The sequence below is a fragment of the Danio rerio genome, chromosome 4 (assembly GCF_049306965.1).
Source record: "Danio rerio strain Tuebingen ecotype United States chromosome 4, GRCz12tu, whole genome shotgun sequence".
Classification (NCBI taxonomy): domain Eukaryota; kingdom Metazoa; phylum Chordata; class Actinopteri; order Cypriniformes; family Danionidae; genus Danio; species Danio rerio.
The window spans coordinates 402,501-424,561 of record NC_133179.1 but is presented as its reverse complement, the minus strand read 5'-3'; the positions used below and the strand labels follow the sequence as shown (position 1 = coordinate 424,561).

The following is a 22,061-nucleotide window of genomic DNA, read 5'->3' as shown; positions in this document are numbered from 1 at the left end:
TGTGATGTATTGCATTCAAAAGCATGATATCATTTATGCACAGAGAGAATGGAAATATAAACGACAAAACAGACAATTTAAAGAAATATTTATAAAAAGCAGACCAATTTAAAGACTTTAATTGAACATCAAAGTGTTTTAAAGGTGTTTTACAAGATACTTGAGTCTTAAAAAAAATATATATATATATTTATTCAATGTGTGTGAAATGATTTGAGGGAAGAATTTAATTACAATATTTCAAAACTACAATTAAAATGATGACACGTCTGCTCACTGCTTGTTTTGAAGTGTGCACAATTAGTTTGATCATATATTATCATGATAATAAATATTTAAAAAATGACCAATTATTAATATTTACTGTTTAATTAATGTGGAAAACTACATAATATTCCTATTATCATTGGCAAATATGATTTCTGAATATTATAAAAATCAGATATTACTCTTTTAATGAGTTATTAATTTGTTACTATTTAAAATGGTTACCTACAAAAAAGAGTCTTTGAGAAATCATAATAATGATTTATTAAAAATATATTAAATAAAACATGAGTTATTTAATATTACACAATAATTATTGTATATTCTTAACACCCCATATACATTCATATATTATCATAATAATAGATATTTATAAAAATAACATTTAATATTTACTGTTTAATTACTACATAATACTACTAAAACTACATATTCTTATTATCATTAGCAAATAAGATTTCTGAATATTACAAAAATCAAATATTACTCTATTAATGTGTTAATAATGTATTATTGCTATTTTTCAAAAGAGTATTGGAGAAATCCTGATAAATGTATTAATTTTTCTTCATCTTTGTCACTTTATTATTGAGAGGTCTCCACAGCGGAATGAACCACCAACTATTCCAGCATATGTTTTACACAGCGGATGCCCTTCCAGCCGCAACCTAGTACTGGAAAACACCCAGAGGAAACCCACGCCACCACAGGGAGAACATGCAAACTCCACACAGAAATGCCAACTGACCAAGTCCAGACTCGAACCAGCGTCCTTCTTGCCATGAGGCCACAGTGCTAACCACTGAGCCACGATTTTACCCTCATAATAAAATAATTTTTTTTTTAAATTAAATAATACATAATTATATAACAATGTAACATAATTATTGTACATTCTAAACACACCTTCTGCATTAAATTAGCTAAATTACAGCCAATTTGTGGAAGGTCTTGTATTTAGTTTGTTTCTCAGTGACAGCTGTGAGTGTCTGGCAGCAGAAACAGAGACGCTCTGCTTAAATAATACACTTAAATCATCTTATTTGCAGATGGCGAGTGTTTACAGCTGCTGTTGTGTCTCGTCAGCAGTGTGTGTGGCTGTTAAAGACGGTGTCCCAGCATGCTTTGTCTTTTCATTACACCTCTGAGAGCTGAAGCTCCACTTCAATAACGAGCACACGCATGTGTGTGTGTAGACGCATCTGAAAGCACTTACAGCTGATTAAACCATCTGAGATGAAGATAAACTGAGCCAGAAGCTTCTCTCAACACTGATACTGCTTCATATTATGATAACATGTATGTATCACAAGACTATTCACATTTTGCATTGCTTGTTAAATTTAAAACCATTAGATGGGGGTTACAGTGTTTATTTTACAGACTTATTTCTCTAGATATTATTTCTTAATCATTTTATTATTATTTTAAACGACTAAAATGTCAGTAAAAGTCACTTTGTTAAACTGTAGAGTTGAATTTTCTCCATCAGAAGTGGACAAAGCAGAGATCAACATCCCATAATGCAATTCACCACCATAAATGAACCCAAAACACGGACACAGTGTGTGTTGAGGAGTTTCCTCCGTCTCTCAGCGTCTGCATGAACTTGTTCTGCACTGAAGTGTGATGAAGGTGTCAGAAACGCTGCTATTTTTAGATGCATGATGAGCGGCTCTGATTGGACGAGACCGTACAGGAAGTGATGCTGATTATGTAAGGACTTTAATTGAAGATTCATGTTAGACAATTAACATCAAACTGCACTGAAACTACAGCCAGCATTATTTATAAATTCATCTGTTTTCCAGCACAAATACACAGAGATAAATGAGTCCACCAGATCGCTCTTTTACATTCATATTTTCTCCAGGATTCATTCATTCATTTTCCTTCAGCTTAGTCCCTTATTATTAAGGTCACCACAGTGGAATGAACCACCAACTATTCCAGCATTTGTTTTAACAGCGGATGCTCTTCCAGCCGGAAGCCAATATTGGGAAACACCCATACACACTCATTCACACACACACACTCATACACTACGGCCAGTGTAGTTGATCAGTTCCCCTATAGCGCATGTGTTTGGACTGTGGGGGAAACCGGAGCACCCGGAGGAAACCCACACCAACACGGGGAGAACATGCAAACTCCACACAGAAACACCAACTGACCCAACTGGGACTCGAACCAGTGACTTTCTTACTGTGAGGCCACAGTGCTAACCACTGAGACACTGTGCCACCTTTCTCCAGGATGCTTTACAGTATTATACGTGTCCATTAACATTAGATTAGGCAGTACCAAAGACACATCAGATCAACTAATCTGATTAAAAATACTGAAGATCACAGTCTAAAAATGACTCAACACAAATTATTAAACTTTCTAAGATCTAATATCAACCTGACCAACACTGTTTAAAAACCTGTTGCACATGATTTGATATATAACAGGTATATCAGGTAACAAGTAAAAATAAAGAGACGAACTGAATGAGATGTTGAAATGTTTAGGGAATAATTGTTTTTTGTCATTAAAATTATCATTGCTGTGCGCAAAAAGTTGCACAAACGTCTGATGTTTCAAATGTGATACAAAATAAATATGAAAAATAATGGAAATGGAAAATTATTTTATTTTATTTTGCTAGAAGGTTTAATAAACATCTCAATTCCAGAGAATTTAAATTTTCTGCCTATTTTGTGATATTTCAAGTCTTACATGGTTGATAAACCTGAAAAATCTCAATAAACATTATTTATCTAGAAAATATAGAATATAAATATAGAATATAGGTGACAGTGGTGTAGTGGTTAGTGTGTCGACACATGCATTCTGGTGCTCACGATGACCTGAGTTCGATTCTGCCTCAAAGTCCTATGCCGATCCTTCCCCTCTCTCTGCTCCCAATGCTTTCCTGACAATTCTCTCCACTTTCCAAATAAAGGTAAAAACCCTGAAAAAAAATTAGAAAAAATGTATAGAACTTATTGGAAATTTTGTAGTTTATCATTTGTTTTGCAATAACCGGTTTTAATTGAAATCTATTATCTTACTATTCCTAAACATGTTCAGTTAACAAGCTTTTATTTTCTGTTTAATAAATATGTTCTGCTTAAATGAATCAAAAAATATGATCTCTATTTACTGGGAAATTAATAAAAATATAAATTTTTACAATTTTTGTTTACATTATTGTTAATATAATTCAAACAGCCTCATGATCGCGTCTGCAACTTCATAACTCTGTTCATTCACAAACTGTGTGTGCTGTGATAGTCTCTCTTTGTGTATTTTTGTGTGAACTATTTAATATATCCACATAGTTCTCCAAAATAATGTCCTGTGAGTTCTTTATAACGGCTGTGCGACCATACAGGAGGATCTAGCGAGGCTCAGTGGTGTATCTGCCAGAGAATGCAAAATAAACCTGCATATGAGCATGAGACACGCTCTGGCGGAGCTGTTCACTGTTCTTGTCAGCGATCTCCCAAGAATATCCAGCAGCAAACTCCACCGCCATCAGATCCACACGCTTCAACATATTTAGAGTGTTTTACTGTATTTTACATTTGTCTGTTCATTTGTAAATAGCAGATATTCAATAGTAGATATTCCGTCAGTTCAGCTTAAAGCAGAAGCTGCTCTTTTGCAGTCTCCCTGCTGACCTGTGGTTCTCCTTGATTCTTTGTGTCTTTTAATATATATAAAATTATATATATATATATATATATATATATATATATATATATATATATATATATATATATATATATATATATACACACACACACTATATGCACACAATATACACACACATATTTATTTATAGCTATAATAAATATATATAAATATTTAATATATTATACAGTTTTAGTTTTATATATATATTTAGTTTTTTATATATATCCGGTTTCCCCCACAGTCCAAACACATGCGCTATAGGGGAATTGATGAACTAAATTGTCTGTAGTGTATGAGTGTGTGTGTGAATGAGAGTGTATGGGTGTTTCCCAGTACTGTGAAGGGCATCCGCTGAGTAAAACATATGCTGGAATAGTTGGTGGTTCATTCCGCTGTGGCGACCCCTGATAAATAAGAGACTAAGTTGAAGGAAAATTAATTATTTTTAGCTGAAATAACCAAGCGCTGCTGCTCTCTATTTTCTGCTGAGCATCTGCTGGAGATTCACTCACAGTTGAGTCTGACACACACACACACACACGCACACAAAGGTCCAGATCTCCACACACACTGGTCTGTCCAGAGACACACACCCGTGCAGATTAATGCAGGACTCAAGGTGATGAGGACAGACAATAATAGCACACACACTCTCTCTCTCTTTCACACACACACACACACACACACGCACAAACACACACACACACACACACTTTCTTTCTATCTCACATACACACACACTCTTTTCCTCTCACTCACACACACACATTTTATATTTCTCACTCACACACACTGTATCACTCACAAAGAAACACACAAACTCACACTCTCACACACACACTAGGAAAGACTAGGAAATCACAGTAATCTATGGAAGTCTTCGTGCGTGTATGTGCGTGTGTGTGTGTGTATGTGAGTTCATTAGCACATTTCTGTGTGTGTGTGTGTGTGTGTGTGTGTGTGTGTGTGTCTATAATAACAGTTAACAGTGAGAAAAAGCAAGAAAGTGACTGTAACTCCAGCGTGTGAAGTGGAGACTGAGCAGTGTGTGTGTGTGTGTGTGTGTGTGTTCATTATTCACACTGCTCTGATTTAGTCTTGTATAATGTGTGTGTGCTGACTGCCAGTTTGCCGGTCAGAAATAAAAAATCAGTTCAGTCGGCAAACTGTATTAAAGTCAGCATCAAACACATTTTCGTTCATTCAACATACAATTTAAAAGGTCAACCGCGGTGAGAAAACTACATTATCCATGATCCTTTGCAGAAAATACACCAATTGAAGAGTCACAGCCAATAGTAAATTTAGCTCCGCCCACTCCCATGAAGACGATATAATCTTGAGGCTCTTGAAATGTTTGATTAGTGCTGGGAAAAGATTATTACATCCAAAATAAAAGTTTGTTTTGACTTGTGTGTGTGTGTGTGTGTGTGTGTGTATTGTGGATATTTATTATGCATATATAAATACACGCATACATTTGAGAATGTTTTAACTTGATGTATTGAAAATTGAATTAAATTGAAATATTGATACATATTTTGATATTAAATAGATGTATATTTATCAAATTTCTTTCAACAAGCACATTAATATTTGAAAAGTTTTAGATTTAGATTGATCGTGACTTTAATATTCAGGTCAGAATGTGTGTAATAATGAGCGAGGGAAGCTGTGTGTGTGTGTGTGTGTGTCTTTAGGTCAGCCACTTAACCTGTCATTCAGGCATTAGTTTCAGTAATATTTGCTAAAATATGAATGTGCTGGAGTGGATAGAGAGACAGACGGATGGAGACGATGTGTTTGTGCCTCATTAATGTCATCTGGAATAAACCAGAGCACATGATGACCACCGACACTAAACTATCAACTCTAGCGGTGTACACCTGAGCGGTGGATCAGCAGATAAAAAACACCAGCAGAAGCACAATATTTACACTAATACTTCAAAAATTCCAATTCCAGCATCAAGCATGTGACATTTGCAGTAAAACTTGAACTAGGCTGCACACTATATTGTTCCAGCATTGATATCACAGTCGCAGTCACTAGTTTTTAATATGCAATGTTGAGTCTGTTTTGTTCAGGGCAAGGTGATTGCTTATACTAATTCTGAAGTGAAATCTTTCAACTACGCCACTACCCTCATGCTTTGCACATTTGTTTTGGCATATTTTCAGAATTTCATTACAAATTAAATCAGTACAGCTCCAAATAAGTGTTTGTTTTTGACAAGTTATAAGTGTCGCACTGAATGACAATGGAATATTCCACATATATTATCACATTTAGTCATTTGAAACATGGTGCTTGCATTTAATGTAATTCCTATTGTGTATGAAATTACTTTTGTCCATGTTATTTAATGCAGAAACAATAATCTAAACATTTATTCAATATATGAAGCAATCAATTATTGATTATTGGTTAAAAAGAGGAGTTGTAATAATAACTAAACCACACAATATGAATGATTATGGCTTTTAAAGAATATTTTTATACATTTATTATAAAATCTGCCAAATAAAATAGGCTAATTATATTTAATGAGTAAATTCAGTTTCACTGTGCTCAACTCAAAAAAATATTCGCACTGCTTGTTTAAACTACTTATTTGAAATGAGCCGAAACAACACAATTCTTCAGTTTTTTTTTTGACAACTTAAGTGTTTTATGTTGAAACTACTTAAATTTGTTAAAACAATTATGCTAATCAATTTGTGGAAGGAATTGTGTGGATTGTGCATTCTTTACAGTGTAGTTTCCTCTAAATACATCCAGCTCTCCATTTAACATAATTAAACATAAATGTCTGCCTAGTCAGTGTTTTATCCTTCAGCTTTTCTTCATTTCCTCATCTTCCTCATGCGCCTGTGTTTTCCTTCTCTTCACACCATCGACAGAACATCTGTGTTTGAAGTAAAGCTCGCTGTGTTTCATCTGCGCTGTGTTTCAGGTGTGAAGGTGAGCTCAGCAAATGCACAATTATAATCAGCATCCTTTATCCATCAAATCAGCTCATCTGAAGTGCCATAGCAATGCTTCAAATAACTTGCTTTTGACATTAAAATGAGCACGGTATCAGTGACTTCTGCGATTTAGGAAGTTTCATTTGCTTCTCTCAATATTTACACACGCACGCACGCACGCAGAAAAAGAGATGAAATGATCAGCACTAATACAGATTAACTGACATTAAACTAATGGAAACTCTAACCAGAAAACACAAGTAATCATGTTTGGAAACAAGATTCATTTTAAGTACTACAAGATATTGCTGTTATATTATTATTATTATTATTATTATTCAAAGTGCTGTAATGTTATCATAATAATCACATCATTATTATTTTAAAAAGAAAATATACAAGGTTTTCCCTCCAAACTGTTTTCTAAAATTGTGTTTGTGCAGATTTAGTCTATTAATGGGCTCTAAATAGACAAGTTCACTATCGTAATACACAGCAAGTCCCTTAATAAATAATATTTATACACAGTATTTAAAATATTTTATAATGCTATAAGTTACACTAAACAAACTAAATAAACCGCTTTACAGTGACAGCTAGGTATTACAAATGTTAGTGAATATTGACTGCATGTCTAAAACTAAACTGACAGTGCTGTCACTCACAAAAATAAATAAATATTATAAATATTGAGTTGAATTCAGTTTGTTTTTTTTCTGATGAACCTGCTTTCTCACCTGTTCTGTTCGACGTGAGCGCGCGTCTGAATGAATCAGTCGTATAATAAGTGAATGAGATGATCATGATCATACCTGCAGCTCTGATTAACTCCTGATCAATCCATCCGATCAGCTCGATCAGTCCAGCGGGACTCGGGGGTTCATCGATCCGGTAATCGGTTCATTCAGCGGCGTTTCCACATGATTCAGGTCCGAGCGCGAGTTCGGCGCGTGCCCGTCACTAACCGTCATTAACGGTCGAGCACAGAATATTCCCGCGTCTCCTGTTTGAATAAAGTATGATGCTGATTATGAGCCGTAAATGTGAAAGGTGAAAAGAGAAAAGACGGAGAGACGAACAGATGCTGCTCTTCCCTGAGCTTCACACACACTGACTGACAGACTGAAACACACACACACACACATCCTCTCTCATTTTCTCTCTCTCTCTCTCTCTCTCTTACACACACACACACACACACACACACACACACACACACACACACACACAAATGAAAGTACCATTCATGATATTCTCCATGATACTTCGACTACCACAGGTCTCCAAAAGTTTATGTTTCTCTTAGCATATTGTGTTTATTTTCAAGTCATAGTTATGATTATTTAAATACACTAAAGTATTAGAACAATGATATTCAGTTTTAAGATTCCAGCAATCAAACCAAAACTACCTGGATGCTATCAAAACAGCAGGAAATGAAACATTAAATGTACAAAACAATAAGTTTTGACCTATAGCCCACTACTAAACAGGCGAATATGATGGAAAACAGTTTGCATTAGGCCCATAGACAGCATAACAGCTATTTATTATAGAGTTATTACCTGGAATCTGCGCAACAAATCCGCACAGCTCGTTTAATGGCATGTTTAATGTCAGCAATACTGCACACCATGCACAAACTCTGATAGACTGAATGAGTGTGTGTGTGTGTGTGTGTGTGTGTGTGTGTGTGTGTGTGTGTGTGTGTGTGTGTGTGTGTGTGTGTGTGTGTGTGTGTGTGTGTGTGTGTGTGTGTGTGTGTGTGTGGCGCCATCATGTGGACGGATTTGGTCCTGCATTAATCCATTCTTGGGTCATTGAAGCTATTTTAAAAATGCATAAAACATCCATATCTTGACTCACACTGCCGCCAAGTGGAGGAAACGTGGAAACACAAAAGCAGAGATTCATTTAATTTATTTATGAGGGTTTTTTTCGTCATGAATTAAAGAATCAACAAGATTTAAAGCAAGAATTAAAACAAAACTCAACTGCTGATTGTGATAAAGGCCAGAAATGTGAGAAAACGAGTCAGATATGATTTTTAAAACCCTGCTTAAATGTGTTTTTCTTTTTAGATGAGAAATTATATTAGAATATATCATTGTGTGTATTTTATATGACTTAAATTAAACTATAAGAGCATACAGGCCCGTAGCCAGGGGGGTTCTGGTGGTTCGAAAGACCCACTGCTTACTGACAAAGGTCCAGAATTTGTCCCATATGTGAGCTCATTTGTCCTGTTTTGACTGCTGTCATCATAAAAGTTTAAATAATCCATCGAAAACCCATCAAATTAAAACTAATTAAATACAATTGTTGTTACCCGTGAATTTTTCAAATACCTTTTATTCAACAGAGGCTAAAAATGGTCAAACTCTACCTTATTGCTATTATTGTTATTTATTATCATTATTATGTATTATTATTATTATTATTATTAAAATAGCCCAGTTTTGAGTGTGGAAAGTTGAATGTGCTGGCCAGTTTGTTATTTATTATTGAATAATAAATGACAAAAGGCTTTTTTAATGTGAAATTGAATTGTATAGGATATTATACATTTGCATTTAAAAAATATGTTGTTTTTTTCATATTTCTATATTCTAAATCTAGGAAATGTTTTTGGTACATCAACAAGTGTGGTTATGAAAGCCATCCAACAAGCTAATTCTGCTAAAAATTGTTTTAAAAATGTATTTAATTCTCATAACTGAACAGAAAATGAGGTGTATAACTGCAAAAAGGTTTACTTTTTGAGAAAAAAAGAATCACCCCTTTCATCAAGCTGGCCATACGGACCTGACATATGTTTAGAGAATAGCCAGTTTTATATGGAGTATGGCAGTGTGTGGAAACATGTGTTTTGCATAAATTAAGAAGTTATACAAAAGCCATTTAAAGCAGACTGTTACCAAAGCATATATAGTTTTATATACTGGTCTAAATTAACTTATTAATGACTTAGACTGGGAGAAAGTTTGCCTTTTGCCTTTTTTGTAACCAATAAAATAAGAGAAATTTTGAAAAATTCATTCATTTAATGTCATTAAAAACATTGACTCTCTCTCTCTGTTTATATTGTTTTATATAGGTTAAAAATATAGGCATTTATATAGGTGACATTATGTGCTCTTATTAGTTAACATCTGGAAATGTGTATTTATTAAAGGAAAGAAACACTGACAGACAAAACTGCACTGTATATACAATCTTTATGTAATAAATGATATATATCTGTGTGTGTGTGTGTGTGTGTGTGTGTGTGTGTGTGTGTGTGTGTGTGTATGTGTGTGTGTGTGTGTGTGTGTGTGACATGTCAGGACACAAATATTATACTGTATAATGGAATAGGTATGACACAGGTATTACAAGAAGGAGGTGAAATGTGAGGACATTGACGTCCTCATTTCTCCAAAAGCTTCTAAATGACCCAGAGTGACTTCATTCAGGGAGTAAAGCTGTATTCAGTCTTCTGTGATGGTTGGGTTTAGGGCTTGGATGGGGTTGGGGCGATACAAAATACAGTTTGTGCAGAATAAAAACAATGGAACCCTATGCAATGTGCCCACAATTCATAAAAACACACGTGTGTGTGTGTGTGTGTGTGTGTGTGTGTGTGTGTGTGTGTGTGTGTGCGTGTGTGTGTGTGTGTGTGTGTGCGTGTGTGTGTGTGCGTGTCTGTGTGTGCGTGTGTTTTGTTTATTTTTCCCTATGTTTATTTGATTTTGGCAAGTGTTATGTGTAATGTTTTCTGAATCTAAAGCATATAAATAAATAAATAGCACTCCTGTACAGTAACAAAAGTACCCAGCAGATGGCGCACGGTCATCAAAACAACATTAGTTTGGAAATGAAGTCACTCTGTTGAAAAATATAGCTGTGTTATTTACCCAAACAACGAGAGCACGTGACCATATTGTTCTTCCACACTTATAAGCATTTCTCGCGTATGTGTTTACGTTCATTATTCGATGTTATAAACACTGAATTGGCGATTGATAAGCAAAAGCAATCAAACAAATAAACACATATATAAAACGCCATGCACTTCCCAGCCGGATCTGACCGCAGATCAGCCGTTTGCTGACCACGATCCGCGATTTCCCTTTTAAAGGGACAGTTCACTCCAAATTAACAATACCGTCATCACTTACTCCAAACCTTTACGAGTTTCTTCCATTCTGCGAGATTTCTTCTGTTCAACTCAAAATATGAAGAACACTGAAAACCTGTAACCATTGACTTCCATTGTTTTTCCTACTATGGAAGTGAATGGTTACAGGTTTTATTTTTTCCCCAAAATATAGAAAGAAACTAATAAATGTTTGGAACCAAAAATAATAAGTGAGTAAATACATTTTGCGGGGTGAACTATCTCTTTAAGGCGGCGCGCGCTGCCGGGAACTCACGTCACTCCGCCGCGGAGCGTCCAGATCAATGAGGTTCCGCCGCGGCTCCGCGAGCGTCGCTTCCCGGAAGGTGTTAACCATCGCGCTGCCGCAATGTAGCGCCAGTTTGCGCGTTTACTTTACAACAACGCGGACAAGTTGAAGTGTTGCGCGCGGGGCGAGGCCAATGGATGCGCGAGCGAGTTAAAATCGCCTGCGCGTCGCGAGGGGAACATTATCCAGGCGGACGCGCCGCTCATTTCGCGGAAGAATAAAAGGAGAGGAAAGTGGAAACACAAGAACTTCCTGAATTTCAACGAGACATGTCCGATTCCCCCTCGCAGCAGCTCATTATTAAGGTAAATCTGCATTTTCTGTGTCGCGCGCGCTGTGTGAATGTGCTCGCGCGCGCGTGCGTCTCCGTCCTCGACGCGATCATCTGTTGCTGAGAGTTGATATTGATCAGGATCGGCTATTGATACTTCACGTGGGATCGATCGGTCGCTCGGTGTGATCACGGGGAAAAGTTGACGGCGAGTCTGAGCTGTAGTTTGCCTGTTTAGCTTACTCGTGTTGTCTATAGTTGTGTACTACCGAGGGTCACAGATGAGCCGCATTCATTAAACACTTATAAATAAATAAATAAAGAAAGAAAGAAAGAAAGCAGATGCGTTTAAGTTCATTCCTCAAATCTGTTTATCCCGAAGAAGCTGATCTTCCTCTTCACACACTCTGTGGATGTTTGGGTTTTCCCTCATCAGTGTGCAGTGCTCACTCAGTGGACAACACTCGCTGCTTACTACAGTAAAGGGGATTTATAATGATAACAGTAGCTGGGCTAAACTTACTTGTTAATAAATAATGTCATATTTATATAATAAATAAACAGGGAATTCATATTAGCAGCCAGCATGACAGTCAGGGTAAACACTTTCACACAGCCAATTAAATAATGCTAATGTTGTGCTAAAGTCACTTACATGCGATTCAGACTGAAAAATCAGAGTAGCTGTAAACAATATAAGAGTGTCACTGCTCACAAATGAAGGAATGAGTGAAAATAAACCAACTTTACCTCAATATAAAAGTACCTGCAGAAGTGTTTATCAAGGCAGTGTTAACAGTTAAAGGAGCAGACCATTAGTACTGTGTGTGTGTGTGTGTGTGTGTGTGTGTGTAAGATCTAGTTTTTGTGGTGTAAAAGGGATCCTCCCCCTCCCAAAAGTGACCCCGAAGACAACCCTTGCACCCTAAATGTGTTCTGCATTCATGGAAATATAATCTTCTAATGTTTTGGTCATTTTAGAAAAAGACAGCAAACTTCAAAGTAAAGACACATCATTGTCTGGGTTTATTTTCTGCTGTTATAACAGTGCTCGGGTCAGTACACTGCAGGAATAATAATCGGACAGCGGCATGGGGACTTTGTGCAGGTCTCTGACCGATCATCACGGACATTGTCCAGTCTTTATTATTAGTGTGTGTGTGTGTGTGTGTGTGTGTGTGTGTGTGTGTGTGTGTGTGTGTGTGTGTGTGTGTGGTTATTGAGTAACAGAGGCGCGGAAATGGCGTTATCTGCTGATCTTTGAACACACTCGCTCTCGGTGTTTCCTTATGGCATCTTCATATCCTTCATTGTGTGTTGATGTCATGAAGCCTCTCACCTGGCCCGTTCTCACTGCGCATGGAGGAATGCAAATGCATATCTAAAGGTGACATACGAAGTCTCTAGAGTGTGTGTGTGAAGCTACAGCTCAAAGTAGCACGCAGATAACGTTCTCCAACTCTCTGGAACTGATCCTGTTTTCATCCAGATTGTGCCGTTTCACTAACACTCGCTTAATTCGAATGAGATTGTGCTCTTTTAGCAAGAAGGCGGAGCTACAAATGCGTGAGTCTATGTGGCTCCTGTCGCTGTTCATCTAAAACTGCACATCTATAATCCTCTTAGTCTATGCTGACATTATCTTCAGCAGCTCAAACACTCTAATGGCTAATGCACAGACGGCTGCTTCTCACTCAGGGCTGCTGGTTATGCTAATGAGATGGAGACTAGTGGGAGGGGCTTTAACCCTCTGACACCTACAAAGGGAGAATGTCAATCAAAGTGTTTCATTCATCAAGTCTGATTCATGTTGAGCATTAGAGGCGGGAGATATTCTCACACTGCTGGGTTTAAACCCCTTATAACCGTGATTTATGCATATTAGACGCCGTTTAACACTTTAAATACAACATCATCCTCTTTAGTTGTGTATGCGACTCTTCTGTAAATGGTGTTCACACTTGTCTGATTCAGTTTATTTCTATTTGGCTGATTTTTTTAACAGTGTGAACGCTGATCTGGAGTCTGATGTGCAGCAAAACTTCCAAACAAACAAACTGTTCCCGAAATAATTATCATTCAAGTGTGTTTACACTGTTTTGATTCGATTTAAATAAGGACCGTGAGTTTGAGCTTGCGTAAAAGTGCCGAGTTCTGTTGTGATCCAGATCAACAATCCAAGAGAGCTGTGTTTTATAACTGAGTGTGAACACCATTAGTGCTCTTAAGCTCCGCCCCTCAACCCCATTCATAAACATTTGTGAGCCACGCCCACATTTTAACAGCCAATCAACAAGTGAATTTAAGCACTTGATGCTGAGCCCATGATTCTGTGCTGAAAATCCACCAATCAGAGGCTGCGTCTCGATCAATAATAGCTAATTAATTATATATGGCTTTAATTAAGGGTGGCTCAGTAGTTAATACTGTGGCATTGCAGCAAGAAGGTCTCTGGTTCAAGTCTCAGTTGGTGTTTCTGTGTGGAGTTTGCATGTTCTCCCCGTGTTGGCGCGGGTTTCCTCCGGTTTCCCCCACAGTCCAAACACATGCGCTACAGGGGAATTGGTCAATTAAATTGTGCGTAGTGTGTGAAATGTATGTGTGTGTATGGGTGTTTCCCAGTACTGGGTTGCAGCTGGAAGGGTATCCACTGTGTGAAACATATGCTGGAATAGTTGGCGGTTCATTCCGCTGTGGTGACCTCTAGAATAGAGGCTAAGCTGAAGAAAAATGAATGAATATTAATTAATTAAAAAATATTTGAAAGACTGTGCACCAAAACATGCGCCAGAATAACACATGTACAGCCTAAAGTTGTACTCGGTCAAAGATGCGCTTTAGTGTTTTAATGCTAACTACCTGTTTGGGATTTGCATGATTTGCCTAGAATATCCCAGGTGTTTTGGGCTAACGCTGGAAGCTCTGACAGTTGCAGATCCTCCACACTTCAGACCTGTGTTTGTTCATGTGGCGGCTTGCAAATCAGCTCACAGTGTGTGTGTGTGTGTGTGTGTGTGTGTGTGTGTGTGTGTGTGTGTGTGTGTGTGTGTGTGTGTGTGTGTGTGTGTGTGATTTTTGCATGCTTTCATTTGCGCTGGACACTGAAAGCAGACGTGTTTGAGGAAGTTTCCAGAGAACCGCATTGTGTTTCCTGACTCTCAGTTTCAGCCTGGAAACAAACACAAGCGCGACTCTGGGGGGGCGGTGAATTTCAGTTCTCAGTGTAAATGTTATCGGCAGAGAGGGACAGAAGTGTATCTCATCTGAAGAGTTCATAGTATTATTATTACACATGAATCGAGACCTTTCAGTTTACTTCACTTTCTTTGCTTAAATTAAAAATAATAATAATAATAAAATAAAAATAAAATAAGTTAATTTTTAATCTAATCATGACAAACTATATACTGCTGGAGAGGTCAAACTCTTCTGAATATGTATTTTACCACTGCTTTTGTTTTGGAGAAGGATTAAAACAGATTTACACATTAGTTTACTGTAAATCTGATCCAATAATGCAATTCACAAGCCAAAATACAGAAACTGTTGATGGTTTTAGTGTGTAGTTTCCATTGTATAAATAAATAAATGCAATGTATCACTGTTAACGCTCGCACCTTTGGATTTAAATCCTCTAATTAAATGCTATATTTTTATCAAGTGGCAAACAGAATGGGGTCAGTGCTCAGAAAATCAACTTTTTGAAATTCAGCCAGAAATAAGAAGAAAATCTAACTTATTTTTAAACTCAAGATATGATAAGATTGTTTAGTGAAGATGCTGCATTGGACACACACATGACAGACTGTCACATGAACATTCACTCAAAGCAGAAGAACCACCAAAATGTCAATATTGCAAACTGTTAAACATATACTTGTGTCGTGCCCTATTTTTAATGTTATCAGACAATGTTTTTTTATCTGGAGAGACTTGAAATGGAGTATTTTTAAATATGAATCCTTCTAAAATTGTACAAATTTGTATCAAAAGTAAACCTTAAAAACTGTTTTAGACTTTTATCTTTTATATTATCTTTATTATTTATGTATTTTACCTTGTGTATTATTTATTGTTGCTGATGGCTTTTAATTGTTAGAATATTTTTATTTTGTTTTATTTTAACTACAAAAATAGTTGCATTTATAAAATGTGGTAAACTTGATCACTTTTTTTGTCATGATGTAGCCAAAGAAGCTGAAACAGCAATAAGCTCAATTCTCTCTCTCTCTCTTCTCACTGTTAACACTACAAATGCTATCATTTCTTAATCCTGAATGGTTTAAATGAGCATAAATTTGAAAAAAGCATTCAAATTTAAATATTTCACTTTGATAATAATTTTTTTTTTTGCTTTATATTTTGCTCTATATATATATATATATATATATATATATATATATATATATATATATATATATATATATATATATATATATATTATTATAGTTAACAAAAATGAACGAAAAACGAAAACTAAAATTTTACATATTTGTCGTTAACTGAAATAAAATAAAAACTAACTGAAACGAACTAAAATTATAGCAAAAACCTCCTTCGTTTTCGTCTTTGTAAATGTATTTGATACATAATCTTACTGTAAACCGTTCAGAAGTAAATCTAATTCGCGCTGCAGGTGTTTGACCTGTACGGCAGCTGAGTCTGTGCTCCTGTGGCCATTGAGCCGGTTCTCCTCCAGTCATCTTCGCTGTTGCTCCCACGACAGGTGGACAACTAGTATACATGACAGCAGCACGGTGACGGCATTACAGGCACTTAAAACTATTACTTTAACACATTTGTGCCCAATAATGGGCTTTATTTCTGTATCGTGATCGCGAACAAATTTTTTTAACCGAATCTTCTAAGTGAACTGGTTGAATTAGTTCACTAAATCGAACTGAATCATTTGAGCACTCATCCACAAACTACTTTTTGACTCGCCTAATACCCCCTCTGTCTCTAAATAATCCAATATATACTCTAATTCAGTTATTAGAACAGTAACGTCACACTGAGATCAGATTTGAGAAGCGGGGGACCGATAATACTGTGCATGCGTGATTCAGTGAACCGAACACAAACAGCACATGACAGCCTGCTGTGACTGAACTAAACTTGAACAACTGCAGCGCGGGTAAACCGAGAGCTTAATGAGAGGATCTGATGAATAACGTAAGTTCATTTCATAACAGAAAATCATAATGGAGTTAAAATAAGAGAATCCTGCTTCAGTCGGGCTGCAAAACTTTACTGTAAGACATTTTTCAGATCATGGTGATGTTTTAACTGACTGAAATGACTATTGCTGACTGCATAATGTTGCCATGTTGAGTTCAAACATCCGCATTAAAGATCTGAACTTCCCGTCACTGCTGTGTATCTGACCTCAGAGCAGCCTTGCACACATATTGTACTTAAGACTGCTGTCTTGTGTGCTGTTGTACTTGAGTTTGAGGATGGGTAGATGGTGTTGGTAGATGATGGTGTTTATGTGTTCTCTGAATACAGGTTTCAGAAAAAGTTTTTATTATACAGTATTTATTCTGTTGATTTTGAATCTTGCATCTAACAAATATCCTTATTTAAAAAACTAATACTAAAACTAATAAAAACTAAACTAAAATTAAATAATTTCAAAATATAGAAACTAGTAAAAAACTAGTAAATCTGAATTTTAAAACCAAAAGTCAAAAACGAAATGGAAACTAAAACTAATAAAAAATCCAAAACTGTTATAACCTTGATATATATATATATATATATATATATATATATATATATATATATATATATATATATAATTTTTTAGTTTATTTTTATTTTTGAATAAAATGTCATCTGATGTTCCTTTAATAGCTGTATTTGGAAAGATTTCAGTTTTTCTTTGCAGTGCATCTGCATAAATTATAACAAATTTCAAGCAATACTAAATAAATACACAGTGCTTTATGGTTTCTGGAGAGTCTAACAGTATTCAAACACAGAAATTACTGTAAATCACACAGTCATCATTTGCATAAGTTATTTAAATATAATAATATCTATAATCTTTAATAAATAATCTAATTCTGCGATGTGACTATTGCTGATACACACACTGCGAGAGATCATATGTGCTTCAGCCCTAATCTTGGATCATTTTAATGCAGAACTCAACATTATAGATGGACATATCGGTGCTGAAGCGGGGATATAGTGTGCTGCTCTACTGGAATCCTCATAGAGAGAACTGTGGATGTTCCTCAGTGTAGGTGACCTCTGCGTGACCTCTGACCTGTGTGCAGGGTCAGTGTCTTCATTGTGAGGACTCGATGAGTTTGTGTTGCTGTTTGCATTGGGTCTGATTGAGTGTGTGATGATGTATAGCTCTCTGTCTGTGTGTGTGTGTGTGTGTGTGTTCAGCAGGAGAGGAGCGCGTTCAGCCCGTCCGCCAGTCCACTGCCAAACTCCACTTCCTCTCCCGGCCATGTGCCGCTCGCACCCAACACTGCCAGAACAGAAGAGGAGACCAGCAGACTGCCTGCACACCTGCGTGAGTCTCACACACACACACACACACACACACACACACACACTACAACACTTGTTTACACACATATACAGCATACATAAACGTTCACACAATTATGTACACAGACATACACACGCACACACAGACACACACTTATTCACACACAGACAAATAAAGAATTATGCAAACACACAGAAATCCATACATGCCCACACACACACACACATACACAGATTCATACACACACACATACACACAAGCACACATACATACACGCACATTCTAACACGCACACAAAGATATAAATACATGCACACACACACACATACATGCACATGCGCGCACACACCCTAGTGCTCTTATTCGCACACATATACACACGCCCATGTGCACACACACATGCATACTCACACATGCATACACACATACACGTATACATGCATACATAAACGTTCACACACTTATGTACACAGACAAGCACAAATGCATACATTTGCACAGGCATACACACACACACACACATAAACAATTATGAACACACACACAGAAATGCATGCACACACACACTTGCACAAACATCACACTCATAAACACATATACATGTATAACACTTATGCACACACACATGCACAAAAACACTCTGTCTGACAACACACACACACACACACACACACACACACACACTCACACTCATACCTGCACAGGTGCTGGTTTGCAGTTTGACGTCAGTGAAACACTCAAGCTGAGACATACTGAGACCAGCCTTCTGCTGCAGTGTGTATGAACACACACACACAAACACACACACACTAGCGCACATGCACACACAGACACACACGCACATGCACACAGATATACATACACACCCTCTGCGCTTGTCTGTGTGCATGTGTATATGGTGCGTGCTTGAGTGTATGTTGTATATATGGTGTGTATGCATGTGTATATTGTGTGTGTGTGTGTGTGTGTGTGTTGTATTTATGGTGTGTGTGTGGTTGTGCGGCGGGTCTGAGCGTGTCTCTCTCTCTCTCAGAGATCAGGGTGTTGTGTTTGCTGATCTGCAGCTCTCAGCAGCCAATCAATGTTTAACCGTGTGTTTGAGGTGTGTGTGTGTGCTGTCTTTGGGACGGAACTGTGTGTGTGTGTGTGTGTGTGTGTGTGTGTGTGTGTGTGTGTGTGGGTGGGTGGGCGTGTCTCTGGGCTCTCCAACAGGATCCGGCTCCAGTCTGAGCAGTTCACGTTACTCATAAACCCGGCATTTGACTATTTCCTACTTCTGAATGCTGTGATTTAAGAAAAACAAGTGTGTGTGTGTGTGTGTGTGTGTGTGTGTGAGTGTGTGTGTGTGTGGAGCAGGATGAGCTGATCTGTTCATCAACATTCTGTATAAAACTCTTTAACATTAAGTAATGGCGAGTGAGAAGTGTTTTGTGTTGACTGGGAATGTCTCGCATTTCTGCATAATCACAGCGCCAACTACAGGCCAGCGACAAGGACATTCAAAGTGAATGGGAAGCGTTGATGCTGACGCCCTGTGTGAATGGGGTGTAATGCTCTCTAGTGTCTGACATGCCCCGCCCCCCTCTTCTAATTGGCTGTTCATTTGATGCACTTGAGCTCAACCACTTTTACTGTCAGAGCTGTGAGCAAAACAGTGCACTATTGGCTGTTTTTCTATAAAGAGGAGGAGCTACTCTACACCCCGCCCTCTCTATATGTTTCAGTTGAGATTACATCAAATTTTGAATAGTAAATACATATGTTGAATAATAAATACATATATCTTATTCATCATTTATTATTCATCATTTAAGCATTTAAGCAAAAATAAAAAAACACAAATGCAAAAATACAATGCACAAATAAAAATATGTGAACAAATGCACAAACAAACTGCATGAATAAAAATGTGTGAACAAAATGCAAAAATTAAATGCACAAATAAAAACACGCATATAAAATGTGCGGATGATAATTTGGGAACAAACGCACAAACAAAAATGTACAAATTAAACACACAAATAAAAACGCGCAAATAAAATGTGCCAATAAAAATCTGCGAACAAACGCACAAATAAAAATGCACAAATTAAACACACAAATAAAAACACGCAAATAAAATGTGCGAGTAAAAATATGCGAACAAACGCACAAATAAAAATGCACAAATTAAACGCACAAATAAAAACACGCAAATAAAATGTGCGAGTAAAAATATGCGAACAAACGCACAAATAAAAATGCACAAATTAAACACACAAATAAAAACACGCAAATAAAATGTGCGAATAAAATATGTGAACAAACGCACAAATAAAAATACACAAAATAAACACACAAATAAAAACACGCAAATAAAATGTGCCAGTAAAAATCTGCGAACAAACGCACAAATAAAAATGCACAAATTAAACGCACAAATAAAAACACGCTAATAAAATGTGCCAATAAAAATCTGCGAACAAACGCACAAATAAAAATGCACAAATTAAACGCACAAATAAAAACACGCAAATAAAATATGCAAACAAAAATGCGCGAACAAACGCACAAAGTGCATGAATAAAATGAGTAAACAAAATGCCCAAACAAAAATGTACAAAAAAAGTGCATGAATAAAAATGTGTGAAAAAAACTCACAAATAAAAACGCACAAATTAAACGCATGAATAAAAACACACAAATAAATATGCACAATTAAAAATGCACAACCAGAAACGCACAAACAAAAATGCAGGATTCAGCGATGTCTGCTTGAAGACATTTAGGAAACCAGAGAGTCATCACAGTTTACTTTCCCAGGATTTCTGCTGTCAGACAGTGAGAAGAGCAGTAGATGTTGATAAAGTGTGTGTGTGTGTGTGTGTGTGTGTGTGTGTGTGTTTCTGAAAGCCTCACCTGCATCAGGCTTCAGCTATTGAGAGATGAAGGAGGGGGAAAATGACAAGAACTTCCCAGAAGCCCTCTTGGCTGGAGGCGTCTGTGTTTCCTGACAGCGATCGAATCGCCGCTTTCCAGCACGACTGATGTGTGTGTGTGTGTGTGTAATCATGTTAAAACTGCTTGGCTGAGTACAGTGTGTGTGTGTGTGCGCAATAGTCTTATATTTGAGAGTTTGTTGTTTTTCCTTGTGTGTGTGTGTGTGTGTGTGTGTGTGTGTGTTTGTGAGATTTGAGAACAGACCGCCATCAGTCTCACATTCATGATGAATTTGTCCGGGGGAAGGAAGGAAGATTGAAAAAAAAAAAAAGCACAGAATGAAGAAGGAAATTGCGGAGTGGGCAGAAACACTGCTGCTCAGTTTCCTGTAGAGGAAGTGTGTGTGTGTGTGTGTGTGTGTGTGTGTGTGTGTGTCTGTGTGAGATGAGCTTCTGTCTCTGTTAACCCTTCAGAATTCTCTCTCTCTCTCTCTCTCTCACACACACTCACACACACACACACACACACACACACACACACACACACACACACACACGCTCGTTCAAGTGCTGGCATTTATCATTTACAGTCTCTCCTGCGCTGATTGAGTGATGACCTCATCAGGACATTAGCATACTGATGTCTGATTGGTCTGTTTTTGCAGCTCTCTAACTGGATTGACCAGAATATGCAAATCTCCTGTAATCCTCATGAATATTAATCAGCTGTAAACAAATGCTGCGTTCCACAGATCCTTCATGTCCCGACACCAACAGATCGTTATATCTGAATTCTTTTCACAAATCTAAGTGGATTGAACACAAAACGATCAAGTTGTTGCCAAAAAAAAAAAGTCTTAAGAATTGTGTTGATTCAGCTCGTTTAAAATAGTTTGAGGTGTTGGAGTGTATCTCATCAATGAATATGCATTAAATGCCATGTGAGAAGGAGTGAGGTGTGTGTGTGTGTGTGTGTGTGTGTGTGTG

The 22,061-nt window shown here is 37.0% G+C and overlaps 2 protein-coding genes across 11 annotated transcripts in view; one reads left to right on the top strand and one right to left on the bottom strand.

The window, feature by feature from the left end:
- LOC101882435 (chemokine-like protein TAFA-2) overlaps positions 1 to 12,481 on the bottom strand; it is a 23,554-nt gene extending 11,073 nt beyond the window's left edge. Inside the window, exons 1-3 of one of the 7 annotated variants that reach the window (XR_012401664.1) lie at positions 8,165 to 8,252; positions 7,736 to 7,926; positions 3,123 to 3,226 (exon numbers count right to left, since the gene is read on the bottom strand). The gene's annotated coding sequence lies outside the window, so the exon portion shown is untranslated. Of the gene's footprint in view, positions 1 to 3,122; positions 3,227 to 7,735; positions 8,040 to 8,164; positions 8,253 to 8,488; positions 8,579 to 12,392 lie in introns of those variants that run through there. The other 6 variants (XR_012401660.1, XR_012401661.1, XR_012401662.1 and 3 more) reach the window with 6 other exon arrangements.
- etv6 (ETS variant transcription factor 6) overlaps positions 11,366 to 22,061 on the top strand; it is a 21,960-nt gene continuing 11,264 nt past the window's right edge. The window contains exons 1-3 of one of the 4 annotated variants that reach the window (XM_073945517.1): positions 11,366 to 11,676; positions 17,795 to 17,892; positions 18,048 to 18,177. In XM_073945517.1, the coding sequence (XP_073801618.1) occupies positions 17,881 to 17,892; positions 18,048 to 18,177 (142 nt within the window). In that variant the 5' untranslated portion in view covers positions 11,366 to 11,676; positions 17,795 to 17,880. 4 annotated transcript variants of the gene reach the window in all.